Genomic DNA, 17,782 nt, shown 5'->3' with positions numbered 1-17,782 from the left:
TGTGTGTGTGTGTGTGTGTGTGTGTGTGTGTGTGTGTGTGTGTGTGTAGCCCTGCTGTCCTGGAACTAGCTATAGGTTGGCCTCGAACTCAGTGAGGTATGCTTGCTGCCTGAGGCCTGAGATGCTGGGATTAAAGGCATGAGCTACTGCCACCCAGCTTATCAGTCCCTTTTCAGTGGGGCCTTGCGAGGCGAGTGCAGCAGTGAAGTGGGCAGCACCTGGTGATGCCAGCACTGCAGCCTCCAGGCAGATGCCCACGCTCTCTGGCTCGTTTGTCTTCAAGTGAGACAGTGCTGGAACAGCACTCACCAACTACACCGTGCCTGGTGTCTCCTTTTGTCCTCATCATTACGCTGGTACTGTACATGGCCCAGATGCAAACATCCTTTTAAACCTTTGTTGTTGTTTGTTTAGTTTTTGAGACAGGCCTCACTGTGTAGCCCAGGCCAACCCTGAGTTTGTACTCCTCCAGTCCTGGTTTCTTGAATGCTAGGATTATGGGTTATGCCATACCTAATTGAAATGATTTTAAAAAGCATCTTTGAGATGGTTTTACATTTTGTGTTTGAATAGATGATCTCTCCTAAGTTATTTTTTTTAAATGAGCTGCGATGTGTAAGTTAAGGTTTTTGTCTTCATATGCACAGTTCTATCATCTGTAAACCAATAGCTTGTTTTATTTTGGTTTGGTTTGGTTTTGGTTTTTCTAGACAGGGTTCCTCTGTAACAGTCCTGGCTGTCCTGAAACTCTCTTTGTAGACCAAGCTGGCCTCAAACTCACAGAGATCCCCCTGCCTCTGCTTCCCAAGTGCTAGGATTAAAGGCATTCCCCACCACACTCAGCCACCGATGGTTTTTAAAAGATCATTTTTTTGTTGGATTTGGACCTTTGCCAGAAATCGCTTGAGTGGGTCTTTGGATAATTTCAGTATTCCTCCTATGGCAGTAATAACTAGAACCTCCTTGGCAGTAGCTATTTTACACCCTAAATTTTGGTGGCTTGTTGTAGGTACAGAAGAATCTTTCTCACTCTGTGCAGTTGCAGGCATGAACCTAAGCCTCCATTTTCTCATCTATTGATTGGAATGATATTATCTCTGCCAATAGTTTGCTATGGAACAAACAAGGAGGAGGAATAGATGGAGGGTAGAGTGGTCACCCATTTAGAAAGCTCTCCCACTTGTGGTGGAAGTGAGACCTAGGCCCGGGCCTTGCTTGTGCCTTTTGCAGTTCCCAGACCATAGGTTTTTCTGTCTTTTCATTGCCCTCTCATCATGAGTGCATGGGTATTGTGTTCAGGCTACTTTTCTCTCTATTACTTGAGTGGCAATTTTGACCAATCAGACTTGTTTCTGATGTGTGGGAGAGCTGCATCACCAACTTGACTGATGAGTCTGCCCTCCTCTAACACTGTCCATGTGGCCAGTTACCTTTCCTTGTTGTTCTGTGTTCTGCTGGATGCTATTCCCACTGTCTGGAATTCCTTTTCCAATTGACAAATTGCTGTTCATCTTTTGAGACAAAGATAAAATGTCGTGTCTATATTGGAGCCTTTTTATTTTTGTCTGTCAAAAGTTGTCCCATTTCTCTTACTTTCTGAAGCTAAATGAAGTTAGTAATATCTTGTTCCCAGCACAGAGACAGTGTGGGCAATAGCAGATGAGTTTGTTTGTTTGTTTGTTTGTTTGTTTGTTTGTTTGTTGTGTTTTTCTTAACTAAAAAGAGAACATGCTTTTGTTTGATTGGTTGGTTTAGTTGGTTTTGGTTTTTTGAGAAAGGGTTTTTCTCTTTGTAACTTTTGCTGTCCTGGACTCACTTTTGTAAACCAGGCTGGCCTTGAACTCACAGCAATACACCTGCCTCTGCCTCTCTTGAGTGCTGGGATTAAAGGCATATGCTACCACACCTGCCTAACAGAACATGTTTTATACATACATAAATGTGTCCGTTTTGTGTTGGCATTGACATTAAATAATAAAAGCAGAATAATTTAACAGCCGTGTCTGGGACAAGACCAAAAGAACCACACTAATACATTTCCAGTGGTTGCAGGTGGCCATGTGGGTAACACTTTCCCTTTCTTTACACTTTTTAGTACTTACACATTTCGTACTGTGCTTTTAAAATCTTTAAAATTAGGGGGCTGGAGAGATGGCTCAATGGTTAAGAGCACTGTCTGCTCTTCCAGAGGTCCTGAGTTCAATTCCTGGCAACCACATAGTGGCTTACAACCATCTACAATGTGATCTTCTGCTATGTGAGTCTATAGAGCACTCATCTATATAAAATAAATAAATCTTTTTTAAAAATCTTTAAAATTATATTGTTTAATTTCGTATTGCTTGATGTGTCCTGAAAGTTGATACTCATTGGGATTTTTTGCTAATTTTGATAAAATTATGTTTTGGCATTTGTAAGAAAGGAACAAAATGCAGGACAGGAAAAAGAAATTAATATTTACTGATATAAATTAATATTATTAAAGGCCAACTTCATGCCAGAACTGTGCTTTATGCCCTTTATCATATTTATTCCTGAAACATGGCTATACTGTGGGCACTGCATTCTAATTGCGTGACTGTTTAAACAGCTTACAGATGGTACCATTTGTCCATGGTCACATACCATGATGGTACAGGAGTCTGAGCCCTGCCCTTTCTGGTGTGAAAACCCACACTCTTTCCATTACAGTAACTTCCCTTCCTTTAGAATGGGGGTGGGAGTACTCTTCTTTTCCTGATGGCATTTCAGACCATTCCAACATCTTTGTTGATGTTTCTATGCAAAGGAGAGATGGGTTTATTTCTTGATGATGCAAAGGAGAGGTGGGGTCCTTCTGAAAATAAACTGTCACTGGTGACCCATGGGAAACAACTTTATGTTAGCAAGTGATTACAGATTTAGTTTAGCATCACAAATATCTTTGTCATTGCCAGCGGATAGGTACCTATGTACAGTTGCTCACTTGGCTCCAAGTGCCAGTGTCATTTAGACGCCTTGTGTATGGTAGAAGCTACCAGGAGCCTGAACTCACTAACTGTGAATGTGTGACTTAGATTTTCCACATGGGTTAAATGTCTGCCTGCTTTGTATGCTCATTCTCCTTGATGTAACTCACTGGCACAGATTTGAAATACTAGGATCAGGCAAATTAGGGCATGTCTGTTTTATAAGGAAACTCTTATGACTCCAGGGGATGGAAATTGTGTGGGATCTGGTCCTCTTGTTTAACAATAGCCTAAGCCATGCAGGTGTTGGTCAATGGGTCTTTTAACTGTCATCAGTTATTTCATCAGTGAGCTAAACATATGGTTTAATAGCTAGCATTTTAGAGAGAAGCCAGTATCAGGAAAAGCACACGACAAAGAAGAGGTAGTGAAAGATGCCCCTATTGGGCTCTGTATTATTTCTGGGCTCCAAGCATGGGAATCAGGCCCCAAGACAAACAGATGAGCCCTGAGTTTCTCCCTCAGCAAGTGCAATGTCTGAACTTGGAGCTTTGCCTTTGGTCCCTAAGTGCACAGTCTGTGTTGTCATTTATTGCTTTTAAACCAAAGCTCGTTCATTTGGGGGTTGGGGTTAGGGGCGGAGCACCAGTTTACCTAATAGCATGACTTCCTATTGGTTTGTGAGAACTGTGTGTCAGTAAGAACAATAAGTAACAGGTAATGTGACGCTTTCTGCCCTGTACCTTTCATTTTGTCCTAGTAACTGTTCTGAACACGTGACAAGTTGGTTGACTTATAAAATAACTTTCCCAAAAGGATTGGTGAGTAGTTGTCAGAACTCAAACTCATCAATATGTTAGTAGAATACGTGCTCTTAACCACTTGTCAGTGATTAAGTGATTAGGTGATTAGGTGACTGGACCTCAACCATAGCTGCCCAGGGACTGAGTCTCATTATTGCCATCTTTAGCAAGTTCCAAAGTGAGGCTGACACGTTTTTGACTCAAGGGCCACACTTAGAAAATCGCTGCCATCTCCTTTGCTTCCTCTCCTGCAACTGGTAATAAAAAGGGTATACAGTGTAAGCACGGAGGAGTGAGGTGATGGTTTTGAAAGGTCTGAAGAAGGTAGTGCCTCTCAGAGGCAGGTGCCCCCATGTTATGCCAGCCTTTCTAGAAAACCTGAAGCAAATTTTAGTAGGCATGCCTTGGCATAACAGTATGTTCTGTTGTAGCTACGTTACTTGCTAGTTAGTGAAGGGTAGGTCCTACTGTTTATGTGCTTGAGACCAGGCTCCTGGAAGCAGCTCACTCTCCCCTGCAGTTTAAAAAAAAAAAGGCTTGACTGGAAGTAACCCCTCTGGCCTTAACTACTTCCTTAGAACATTTCCTTTTTTATGATTTCCCTAGTGTTTTAGTGTGTATGTTTATGAATATATCATGAGTTATAAAGCAAGAGAAAGGACATGTAGAGAAGGTCAAGATGAAGGGTGGAGCCTTTGGAATTGTGCTTTATTTCCCTTGGCCAGTTGGAAGAAAGAGGCAGAAAGGCAGGTCAGTGGGAGCCAAAGAGCCATGAATGTGACAGTGCTGAGTTGCCTGCTGTTGTTTCCTGGGGAAAGGAGGAGAAATGAAGGTAACCAGACTGAGGCCTTGGGGCTAGACTTCTCCACTTGGGACAGTTCTGCCAGCTGATTGTGTGTACTGGGTTTGAACCTAGCTGGTGTGGAAGTTCTTAGAAATGAGGGTGCCAATTGTCCCAGACAGTCTGCACACTCATATTCACTCCAAAAGCTCTCCATGGCTCGTCTCTGCGAGGTGTGAAAGGTAGGTGAAGGCAGCCCAGCTTTATGAGGGCCAGCTGTGCTTGTGTGTGTCACAATTACTGTTAGAGACATCAGCCCTTTCCCTCTAGTTGACAGAAATCCTGCTGAGCTGGGCTCAGTCTTGTTGAATGAACTGGTGTCAGGGAGTTCTCCTGTGGTGTTCTTAAAGGTCACTTTTTGCTCACTTCTTTTTTAGTTCACAGCGAAATTTTTTAGGCTTCATGTGGTGTGCTTGTTATGCCAAAATAAAGAGCTGGATCAAAGACAAGTCATTTCTTGATCATAAGGCGTAGGATCAGTCTGTCTTTTCAGATCCAGGAAGCTAAAAGATAAAGGATCCAGGAGTCACTATCTACATAACTGGCTGGCTCCCAGAATCCTGCACAGTCTTCTAGAGCAGGGCTATGAACTTAACCTTTGAAAGGTTTAGTTTTATGTCTAGCTTTGTGTTCCATGAAGCTTGCTCCCAGAGTCTCTGCCAGACGCACTAAGTCCAACTGTGTCCTTATTTCCTACTCCTGAGCTCCATCAATCATGGGGTGGAAGGGGTGTGGAGACAGCAGAGTCTGGTTTGCATTCCATATTCACTGTCCAGTCCAGCTGGCTGTGATCTCGCAGTACTTTAAAAGGACAGACTTATCAACTCCTAGCTTTTCTACATGATACCTCACTGTACTCTTCCCAAAGTTATGTCATTGTCACACAGTTATTTAACAAAATCAAAGTTGAGTTAGCCAAAACATACCCCAGACAGTTTCCTGACACCACTCTTGATTCTTTTCCTTCACTGAATGAGTGATCTGAAGCCTTCCCTTTCCTCTGTTTGTCATTCTGTTTTAAATTAGGATCTCATTTGGATCCTGCTCATGTTCTTAATTTCTCTTGATTTTTTTTTTCCCGGCTCTGAGGGTGGGATGGGGTGAGAGTTTTATTGATTTTTGAACCACCTTATGTCCGTGTTTTCCTGCTCTTGCTTTCAGCTTTCTTTTAAGATGTGTAGTAAGCAGTAGGAGCCACATTTATTTTTCAAGTGCTAATTGATATACAATCTTCTTATTTAGTTTTCAGGACACATCTTGGTCCTATCTAAACCTTAATTCAGGGGCAATGAAAGTCACCACGATTCAGGCTATTGAATCAATCTTACTTTCTCTATTGAGTTACTATGTGGAAAGAAGCTTTTCTTATGATTACTGATACCTGATTTATGTCTCCAGAGCTTGAGATAGTGATTCAGTGTGTGATTAATGTGAAGGGAAGGAGCTTAGACAGTGGGAAAGGAAGAGAAGCGATAGAGATAAATTAGATGCTGAGTATATAAACTAGTAATTGAGATGTCAATTGCAGGTCAAAATCTAACAGATTAGCCGATAAGTTGGCAGCCTGTGGAGAAGGGAAAGAGAATCGTGTTGGCCTAGCACTGATTCATGAGAAAATTAAGTCATGTTAGACTAACCTCATTTCCCTTCATGGTAGAATTACTTTAGTAGAAAAAGATGAGGACAGAAAAGAATGACTGTGAGTAGGTTTCAGGATAAAGCATAATGAAATCTTGTGTGCACAGAAGAGAAATGTGAATGAAAAGAGGTTGTCATTAGTATCTGTAACTAAATGGGTGACTGCCTCAACAGCCAGTCTGCAGTTGGTTGTTAAGACCTGAGACTGTGCCAATGGCTAACTAATTTCCCATGTTTGTCAATGAAATGATGTATCCATTCATATTTATTGGGGTGCCTGCTCTTCGCTAGGCACTTACAGATCTAGAAAATATTCAAATCCTTTTTTCAGTTGACGTGAAACAGTGTTTATTTTGGATGACAATCAGGATTTACAATGATTTAAACAGAATTACTGTTCCTGTGAATTTAATATAGGAAAATGTATATTCCTTAGTATGAATTCAAACATTCAAGTTGGAAGAAGACTTAAAGATTCAGATTGACTGTGAGTGTAATATGAGTGTAAGTATAAGATGAAGTGGAAAAACTGGCAAAATATAGGTAAACTCTTATTTCAAAAAAATGAAATAAATGAGAAAGAGAGATTCATTTTGCAAAAGTATGAGGGTTGTGGCCATTGCTCAGAATTCTGGTTTGGGTGAAGAGTTAAGGAGGATGATAATCTCCTCCATTCATAATTGCTGCTTCCTAATTGGCAACATTATTATTGTGATAACCTTTACCTCCTGGCAGGAGCTAGCTCCCTACCCATGGTGGCCTTATTCTCCAGCTGCCTTCGCCCTGCCAGCAGCCTTCCTTCTATCTTGACAAAGGTCCCCTCGGGCAAGTACTGCCATTCTGCAGCTGCCCTGGTGGTTGTTAGCAATGGCTGGATGTGATGTTCCAGCTCACACATCTTCAGCCCACTCTTTCTTTCTTTATTTCTTTATTTCTTTTTCTTTCTTTCCCTTCCTTCCTTCCTTCCTTCCTTCCTTCCTTCCTTCCTTCCTTCCTTCCTTCCTTTCCTTCCTTCCTCTTTCGTTCTTGTTTTGTTTGAGACAGGTTCTGGCTTTGTAGGATTGGCTGTCCAGACTGGCCTTGAACCTCAAAGAGATCTGCTTGCTTCTGCCTCCGATGTGCTGAGATTAAAAGTGTGTGCCACCACACTCTGTTTCTGCCCTTTTTTGTATCTACTAGATCACTTTCCTCACTTGTTTCCCTGGGACAGTACTTAGTAAAGAGGTTGTGAAGGCCAGGTCTCCTCTCTCCAAAGTAGCATTGCTCCCACATACTCCTCCCGTCCCACCCAAAGGCTCTCAGTAGCAAGGGCATTAGGAATTGAGCACTTACTCTGCGATGCCAGCTATGTGCTAAGTGCTGTGCATGGCTGTCATATTTAACCCTTTGGCCAGCCTTTGAGAGGCGGATCAGTACTTACTCCATTAGAGGAAAGCAAGGCACAAAGAGGCTAAATCTGTTGCTTTAGTGGCAAAGCCAGGACTTTAACTTAGCAGTCTTGTTGTAGATCCCTGGGTCTCAAGTGGCTGCTTTCCATTCTGGGGTGGTGCAAATCCAGGGACTCCATTACCACAGAATTGACTCACTAACCCCGCTTTTCCTTTGGTTTTCACACACACACACACACATTACTTTTTGCCTTGTTTTTTGAATTATTTAATCCTTTCCCAAGAGCCTTCCATCATATAAAATAAAATATTTTAATGCCATTTTCTCTGTCCTCAAGAAGGAAGCTTGGCCTGCACTTAGGATTTTATATAGCACATACTTTCAACCCACCATGTAGGTCATCAGGTCACATGGCTTCTGCAGAAAAGACCTGTGTGTTCTTGGTATTGTGCTATAACACTCCTGCAGAAAAATCATCTCCATAAAACTCCTCAGGTGGAAAAAAGGAGGGAACGAGAAAGAAAAGTATACTGTTACCCAGTGAGCAAACTCAAAGGTTAAGTGCAATGTTTTTCTTGAATAGACCTGAATCATTCTCAGAAACTGTTTTAAAATTATAGTCCAGCACATAAGGTCTCTAAGAATCAAAGCCCTGACATCAAGAGCATGGGCTGTCTTAGCTAAGCGTTCTGACTTACATCCTAGTAAGTGATGTTAGGCAAAGTTCATCCTGTTAGCTCTCAGAGTGTCCAGTCAACAGTTACCAAATTGTACCTAGTTTGTAACTGAGGAAGACTAACACTTTTTACTAACATTGGATGGTGTGTTGGTTTGTTTTTTTAAATCTATTGGGTTCTTATATCCCCATGTCCCTTCCAATCCCCAACACTAGGCAGGATAGAAAGAAGGTTAGAGGGGAAAGGCTTAGACCTCTATAGGTTACTTCCTGCTGAATAGAGATGTAGTTTCCTTGGAGCAAGTCCAAACTTCCTCATCAGGCTATCCAGCAGCCCAGCAAAGCAGCATAGCAAATACAGCAGCGGGACAAACCAACGTGTGGAGGGGGGGGAGGGGGTGGATGAGGGGAGCCAGCAGCAGGACAAACCAGCAGGCCAGGGGGAAGCCAGCAGCAGCAACTACCACAGACCCTCTCTGGGCTCTGGCATTTATACCCTCTCCAGAGTTGGAGGAATTAAAACTATCTGCAGCTGCCACAAATCATGCCCCTGTCAGAGCACTATAGTTAGCTGCTGTGGGCAATCTGAAGCAGCACCAGTCCCACACCTGGGATTAAAACAAAAACATATTCATATAACATAACTGAGTTTTTTTTAAGAAACCAAAATTCTCCCTACGGGTGTGTTTTCCTGTTGCTGGATTTGTTTCTAAACGCAAATTGACTTTTGCTTTTCACAGGTGAAGTAGTTCTGAATCGTTTATTAATTGTATTTCATAAACAAATGCTTTTTTCACAGAGCCCCCTCACTGCAGTTTTACTGTAAAACCGTCACCACCTGTTGACTTTTTCTCTTCTAACTGCATCTGATACCCCTTTTTTTTTGTTGTTGTTGTTGCTTTTTTAAAAAATTTACTTATTTTGTTTTTTGGAGGCAAGGTTTCTCTGTAACAAGTCCTGGCTGTCCTGAACTCACTTTGTAGAGCAGGCTGACCTCGAACTTACACAGACACCTGCCTGCCTCTGCCTCCTGAGGTCTGAGCCACCACACTTTGAAGACAGACTCTTATAACATATCAGACTCAAACTTATACAAATCATCTTGCCTCATCTTCATAGATACTGGGGTTATAAGCATGAGTCATGATGCCCAACTCCACCTTTGTCTTTTAACGTCGATATATATCCTCAGGTTGCTTTTCAGAACCAACCTTTCTTCCTGCCTTTCATCTGTCGTGGTCCCCATTGTGGGCGCTCACTAATGTCTGTGTTACATTCATTCTTCTTCCTCCTTCAGACCTTCATGCAGATGATCCAGGGTTTAGGCTAATAGGATTTCATTACTGTTCTAAAGGCCAATTTGGGGGTGGGGTTAGGTCCCACACCTGTAATCCCACTACTCGGAGAAGCAGAAGCAGGCAGATCTCCGCTAGTTCAAGGCCAGCCTGGTCCATAAAGCAAGTCCAAGACAGCCAGGGCTGCACAGAGAAACCCTGTCTTGAAAAACCGAAAAAAAAAAACAAACTAAAGGCTAATTCCCCTGAAGCTCACCTACTGCTGTCCCCCTAGGCTTGAGGCCTCTGTAGTGTGGTGTCTTCTCAGACCCTGCCATTCCTGACTCTGTTCCTCCAGATCATTCTCTACCTAACAGGTACAGCTTAAGCTGCCCTGAAATAAAACAACTCTACATGTTAAATGGATCTTACCATGTGGTTCCACTGTTAGAAAGTGCATGGTTTCATAATGAGAATCGGGAAACTGCTATGCCCTATATACACAACAGGAAATGTTAACTAATATCTTATTTAAAATGAAAGTTGTATGACTTTTTGTTTTTTTAACTTGCAGTGTCATTTACATGCATATTTTGACATGCTCAGTATAATGAGTTCCAGTGATTTTTGTGTATCTAGTATAACATACTTGGGATATTTCCGTCATACTTGAGAGTTCCCTTGTATCTCATACAGTTTAGACCTCCATATCCATCTTTCTCCATCTTTCTCCACCCTTCTCCGTCCTTCTCTGTGCAACGCCTTTGTGCCTCTCACGACATGTTAGTTTCTTTAGAGTTTGTTAAAGTGGAATCATAATCTTTTTTCCTAATGATGGGCATTAAGATCGGCTCCAGTTATTAATAGTTATAAATATAATTTCAGTGAAAATTTCTACAACATTGTTGGTAGTCATATGCTTTTATTTATTTTACGCAATTAACTCGTTTGTGTAGACATGTTTGACTTAAAAAAAAAAACAAAAAACAAAAAAACAAACCTGACAGTATTCTGTGGCATTGTTTTATACAAGAGTTCCCCTTGATCTACATGATCACCAATATTTGATGATGTGCTTGACTTTAAACAGTGGCCTACCCCCTCGTTTTGTTTTGTTTTGTTTTGTTTTTTGTTTTGGTTTGGTCTATTGAGAAAATGTCTCCTGTGGCCCAGGCTGGCTTTGAATTCTTGATCCCTCCTGCTTCTGCCTCTAAGTGCTGGAATTACAGACATCTAGCACTACACCCAGCTGCAGCTGTAATCATTATACTAATCTAAAATGACAGTTGAAGTTTTCTGATGACCACTGATACTGAGAACTTGTCGTATGCTTATTGGACATTCATATTTTTTTCTTTCACAAATTATCTTTTCAACTCACATTTAGGTGAGTTTTTGTTCTGTTGCTAGGATCAGTTAACAATTCAGATTTTGTATATTAACAGGAGAAACCCTTTGCCATGGGCTGGAGAGATGGCGATTAAGAGCACTGGTAGTTCAGAACAACCTGTTACTCCATCTTCCATCTTCGGGGCTTCAAAGATATTTTGATATTTTTCTTCTAGAGGCTTTATGATACTTTTAGGTTTAAGGGTCATGATCCAACCCAAACTTCTTTGTGTGCTGAATAAAACAATGACCAAGGTTCAATATTTATTTTTAGCAGCACTGTGACCACAAAGGCACTGTGCTCACTGCAGCAGCAGGCCTTCTGCTGGCGAAGTGGCTCACCTTACTTTCTATGTCCTAATATTCTGACTGAACGAAATCTAGGGCTCTGGTAGCATTGAAAGGAGATCGCAGGTTGGGGAAAGAATGGAATAACAATAGCATTAATAGTGGGAATATTTCTTTTTAGTTGTCAGACTTCCACTTGCATTCCCTCTTGAATTCCTACAACAACCCTATGAGATGGGGACTGTTCAGTCTCCATTTTGCAGATAAGAAAATTTAAGGATAATAAAGTTGTGGGGAAGTTAGATACACTAAGGGCCTTGGTGCCAGGGTTCTTCCCTGCTTATGCCTCCCTTAACCTTACATTTGATCTTTATGAATATGACCTAACTGTCCCTGGCCTTAAGGCTATTTTTATTAGAATCCAAAGTGTTGGTTCCATACAAACTTTTGTTATTAGAAGCACTCCTAAGGCCAGAGAGATCCCCTCACATGACAGCACCTTGAGATGATGCCTCCCGTGGCCAGTGCTGTTTTGTCTACTCACAGAAGGCCTTGTCCATCTGGAAGGCTTCCTCCACTCGATGTGGGTCAAGACGAATTTACTTGTGGTTAAGAATCTATAGTTGAGCCGGGTGTGGTGGCGCATGCCTTTGGTCCCAGCACTCAGGAGGCAGAGGCAGGCAGATCTCTGTGAGTTCCATCCCAGCCTACAAAGCAAGTTCCAGGTCAGGTATGGCGGTTATACAAAGAAACCCTTTCAGGGGAAGGGGTCTGGGGAGCTGGAAGAAAAAGAATTTATAGTTGAAGTTATATTTTTATAACATCTACTGTCCTTAATTATCTGCACAGTCCAGAAAGCATCACCATGCTTGTCATTAAGACTGTTTGGATTTTGAGCAGTATCACAGATTTTTCTAGTATAGGTCTATTTTTTAAATTGCTGGGCATTTGCTATCATGACCCACAATTATTAAATGCTTTCCTACCCCCAACACCCACACATCACAGAGGCAACTGAAAGCAGGACCATAGAGATGCTCATGATATGATGAGGAGCAAGGCATCCCTGCGCATGATAGCTCCTGTTTGCCAGGGATTGAGTGAAGCAGGCAGCGCAAGTGGACTGCACACATGCCCGACTGTCACTGCCCTCTGGCTCCTCCTTCACTCTTGTGACATCTTCTTAGGAGGCCTCAGTGCCTTTGTGGAGGTGCAGCCCTGTGTGCTGAAGAAGTGTGGCTGTGGTTTTGCAGTTTTCTCCAAGTACACACAAAACCAGAGAGAAAAGCATAGGGCATTAGGAGATGGGGTGTGAGTTGGTGTGGGAAAAGCAGTTACAGTGGGAACAATGTATCCAGCAGTTGGCATTGTTATGGGTGTGAGGTCAGCTCTTGGTGGATAAACTAGTAAGAAAATGTAGGATTCAAAAAACATGCCATATTGTTGCCCATTTGTAACTTTAAAAGAATCTTACCATAGTGTAGAATTATTGCAGTGCTGCAGAGACTGTCCGAAAACTCCTGGATTAAGCTCTTCTCCTCCCTCTGCCTTCCCAGTAGCTGGAAATACAAGTTTGGAGTATTAAAGTGTATATGAAGCATAAATGAAGTAAATGCTCCAAGATAGTCATTACACACACACACACACACACACACACACACACACACACACACACACACACTTACACTTCAAAATATGCAACCAAAACCCCACCTCTGAAAAAAAAGAAAGAAAGAAAGAAAGAAAGAAAGAAAGAAAGAAAGAAAGAAAGAAAGAAAGAAAGAAAGAAAGAAAGAAAGGAGAAAGAAAGAAGAAAGAAAAGAAATCTAAATTCAGTAGACGCCCAAGCTTTTTGGATCAGGTAATCTCACAAATTTTAATGAGAACAACTGATCTCAGAATTTTGGTGAGGGTAGAAAGTGTATTCCTAAAGAAGCAGGATGCACACAAGTTTATGAAAATGGGGTAGACTTTCAGATGGGTGTCGGGAGACATTGTGATTTGTAGAAAGATGTTTAAACTCAGGTGTCAGAAATCAGGGGAAGCCTGCTCCAGTTTACACAGCCTCCTGTTAATCCTCGTAGAACTTGCATGCTAGGAACTCCAAAGACCTGTGCTTTGAACATGAGATAATGTGGTCCAGCTAACCCCACTGAAATTCAAACAAGGAGGTTCTCGTGGCGCTTATTACATTACACAGCTGAGCACCCCACCCCCACCCAGTGCTGTGCTATAAAAATTCCTGCCTCTTTGCTAAAAGCCTCCACTGGCTTGAGAAACTTCCTTTTGTGATTTGCAGGCTGAGCTTATGTTACTGATGAGATTAAAAACATATTTCACTATAAAAGTTTATGGTGTTCCAGCCTCTTCAATATATGTGGAATTGGAAGAACACTTGTTATCCACAGTCTCTGACTTGATTTCTTGCCCATGCCCTGCCCTATATATCCAGGTGCCCTTTCTCACATGCCTGAGAACGTTGGGAGCATCTCCCCAAATCAAGGACCTGACTACAGACTCTGGTCTCTAACATACAGCAAGAAGGCATTGAAATGAACACCTCGTGGAAATGTTTGTTGTTGAAAGAGTTATTAGCAAATAAAATGACTCAAGTTACCCAGTGGGGTTAATTCTGGTCTGAAGTGCTTATTGCTTTACTTTCCTAATACCTATTTACTGAATCTAGATTGTTCCCTGTGGCTACAAGCTTCTGTAACCATCAAGCCAGAAATTGAAGCAGAATCTCTGTGGGTGAATTTTCTAACGTCCAGTTCTGTGACTAATTGTTCCCCTTGGAGAGTTTTTAAATAATATTTTCATCAAATCTCTGAGAATTTCTTATACTATTTTGATCATATTCACCACCACCCCAACCCGATTTCTTCTAGATCCATCCCCATCTCTGTACCCACCAAAATTTCTGTTCTCTTTTAAAAGCAGGACCTAGCTTAACTAACATGAAAATCTCAAGAAAATTCAACCCAGTCACTGTCCCTTCCCTTTGTCTACATTTGAAGTCAAGGCACTCCTGCCTTGAGCCTTCTTATCTTTTAAACTCCATTATCTCGCTGACATGGTACCACACACCTGGATTCCCAACACTTAGAGGCTGCAGGAGGGAGGTTTGGCAAATTGAAAGCCAGCCTAGAAGACTGTATGTCAAATAAAATAAAATAAGCCTGAATGTATTTCTCCATCACCCCTTCCACGCATAGTCCTCCTGCTGTCTTTTGGCTTCTTATGTGTTACCATCAGTCAGCTTGTCTTCCTTCAGTCATAAGAAAAAGGAGATAAGAGTCTCCAGGAGCTAGGGACATGGCCCAGTCTGTAAAGTTCTTCTTGCATAAGCAAAGACCTACATTGAGATCCTCAGCCCTCAAAACAATAAGGCAAGTGCCACAATGTGCACGTGTCAGCCTGGGGCTTGCTGGGATTCCATTCTAGCAGAATTAGCATCAGGGAGAGACCCTGTCTCAAAATAGGCTGCAAAGTAATTGAGGAAGTAATTGACCTCTGACATCCACATACTTGTGAACACACGTACACATCTGTCTGTGCCCACAAATGAATACATGCCTTGCCTCCCCACACACAAGCTTTTGTTTCCTAGCCATGTAATCCCATCTTAACTCTCACTCATTCCCCTGCCTTGTGAATCAGGCAAACATTTCAGTCATTCATTCAGGTGCTTGTTTTCCACCCGTGGTCACCACATTTCTCCATCTGTTCAGAAGTCCATTCATAAGTATCTATTTTGTATACATACCGTGTGTCTATGACAGCATAGGTGAAAGAGCCACATATCATACATAGGTACACACATTGAGGTATTTTCAGAGGAACTGCTAAAAATCAGATGTTCTCGAAAGCCAGATAAAGTAAGCTCTGAGTCTTTCGGTCCTGAAGGCCAAGATGGTTAGCAGGTAGCATGAATTTAGCAGTTTCTGCAGAAGCCAACCTTGAGCACCCCCATCCCTGAGCAAGCGGGGTGCCTTACCCGAAGGTGAAACTGCAGGAAAGCAAAAACCTTCCACGCACAAACACGTTTCTCAGACATACTTTTAGCAAGATATTTGGAAATCTCTTTATTTGAGAGAAGTTGGGAAACCAAAGGAGAGAACAAAATATACAAAGATCTGGTTTAGTGGAGAACCTAGATTATAGTGCAAGTTGCTTTGTAATTCTAACTGGTATCTGGTCCTGTAAAGGAAAAATAGTAGACACGTATCTCTTTACACACTAAAACCAGATCCACGCTAAAACCATGTCTGTTTTTCTCCTCAGGAGCCTCCAGACAGGTAGCTTTGCCTGGGAGGGCGAGGTGGAGAACAGTGCGTACAGCAAGGCTACAGGAGTGGTCCCCCAGCACAAGTACCACCCCACAGCAGGCAGTTACCAACTCCATTTTGCCCTCCAGCAGCTTGAACAACAGAAACTTCAGTCCCGGCAGCTTCTGGACCAGAGTCGAGCCCGTCACCAGGTAATTGAAAACCGTAAGATAGTGTCTTCGTCTTATTGGCAAGACAAGTTGAGGGGAATGGGTGGGCAACGCATGACTAGGCTGTCACATGCCTGCACACACCTGCTCCAGGTTGTCCCAGTGCCGCTCTTGAGCTGTAGCCTTAGCTTTGTTGGATGATGGTGCTGAGCAAGTATTGGACATGGTCGCTTTATTTGAATTTGAAAAAACCCTTTAGTAGCATGTTTACTTTTTCTGTTGAATGATCTTACTGGCTTCCCAATCTAATTTTCAGTTCCCTAAAGCTGCATCTTGAGCACCTTTATTTGTAAATGTACCAATTTCTGGCCTCCTTAGACTTGGTACTAGAGAGTACATAAGAACCCTTCATGATCTATCATATCACTTGCAGTCTCTGAAGAAAAATGTCCACACATTAGGTTATTTGATTTCCGGAAATGACAGCTGTTCCTTCAGCAAGTATTTGCTGTGTCTGCCATGTCCTCCCTGCTGCTTATGACAGGTCAGCGCCTGGGTGTATGTGTGAGGTGTATGGTGCACACTGATTGGAGCCGTGACCCCATCCTGCAAGAGGGGTTATTTGGTTAAATTACAACTTCTTTCATATTTCATTAGAGAGGAAAAAGAACCATTTCCTGGCTTTCCCGCTCTTTGCTTCTTTTTCATAAATAAATAATATGTCAGATTGTGCATAAAGATGAAAACAGTGTTTCAACCATTGCTTTCTTCTGTGAGGAGAGCTATTATTATACAGTATTTTTACTTATTTTTACTTACTTTACTACTAAAGTACCTGAGGAAATCAACTTAAGCACATAGCAAGGCAGAGACAGCATGGAGGAAGAGCTTGGCAGAGGAAGCTGTTCGCTTCATGACAACCTGGAAGCAGAGGTAACATTAAGGAGCCAGATCCAGGACACACAGGTGCCCTGTGACCCACTGCCTCCATCTTGATTATTGTTACAACCCCACCTATTAAATCCTAAGGGCTCTAGCCCTCACGATCTAATGTTCTCGGGAAACATAATCATAGCCACAGGCAAAGGTGTGCTCTGCTAATCGCCACACGTTAATCAAGGTGACAATCCAGATTAACCATCAAACCATGGTCCAGAATAAACCGCCCATCGTGCTTTGCCTGCATGGGTCACCTTATGGTATTTAGCTACAGTAGTGTGGCTTACAAATTAATGCATCATAATTAAGAAGTTATAAGTGCAGACAGTTGTCAGTAGCTCTGGGGATTATTTTTACCGGAGAAAACTTCAGACCTTTCACTGGGAAAGCATAGACTACAGCACCTCATTTTAACTGCTCATTGTCACATTGAAATTTCTTCACATGGAGTATTTTTGAGGTAGTAGAATCAAGGAAGCCAGTTTGTGTTTTCACAGTTGCAGATGTAAATATGTGTCGTAGGCTTTCTTTTGTAAGTCTGTGAGTTTCTTAAAGCTGTTTACAATTTTGAACTTCTCTCATGGGAGTTACCCAGCGCTGCCAATTAGCCACCTGCTGACCAAGACAGACATGGATGGAAATAGCACATCAGCTGAATCTATATCATTGATCCCTTTTCATTCTTTTTCTATGTGTTTCGGTGTGTGTGTGTGTGTGTGTGTGTGTGTGTGTGTGTGTGTGTGTGTGCCCTTGAGTGTGGTGTGGCATCTATGTGAAGGTCAGTTTGTGGGAACCCATTTCCATACAGGCACTAGGGTCTTACTCAGGTTGTCGAGTTAGGAAGTAGGCACCTATGCACCCACTAAGCCATCTCTCTCATCCCACTGGTCTCTTTTTTTTTGCCTCAAAACTATAGGCAATGTTTTAAAATTACAGACTGTGTGAGTATATGTGTGGCCCAGTGTTCCTGTACAGGTCAGAGGACCCCCTTTGGGGGTCAGTTTTCTCCTTCCGCTTTGGTGGTTCCAGGGGTGGAACTCTAGTAGCCAGATTTGGCAACAGTCACCTTTACCAACTGATCCATCTCGTGTGCCCCACTGGCTCCTTTTAAACTACATTTTAGACCCTAAAGTGGTAAGCAGCATTTTCTAAATAAAAG

At 42.2% G+C, this 17,782-nt stretch overlaps 1 protein-coding gene across 9 annotated transcripts in view; it reads left to right on the top strand.

Annotated features, from left to right (window-relative positions):
• The window catches only part of Ttll5 (tubulin tyrosine ligase like 5), a 247,553-nt gene that overhangs the window by 161,649 nt on the left and 68,122 nt on the right, over positions 1-17,782 (top strand). For all 9 annotated transcript variants that reach the window (XM_055592889.1, XM_055592892.1, XM_055592890.1 and 6 more), the window contains one exon: positions 15,531-15,726. In XM_055592889.1, coding sequence (XP_055448864.1) covers positions 15,531-15,726 — 196 coding nt within the window. The remainder of the gene's footprint in view (positions 1-15,530; positions 15,727-17,782) is intronic.

This window comes from Psammomys obesus, unplaced genomic scaffold (genome assembly GCF_907164565.1).
Source record: "Psammomys obesus unplaced genomic scaffold, mPsaObe1.curated_primary_1811, whole genome shotgun sequence".
Classification (NCBI taxonomy): Eukaryota; Metazoa; Chordata; class Mammalia; order Rodentia; family Muridae; genus Psammomys; species Psammomys obesus.
Note: the sequence above shows the minus strand (reverse complement) of the source record. Positions and strands in the feature narration are given on the sequence as shown.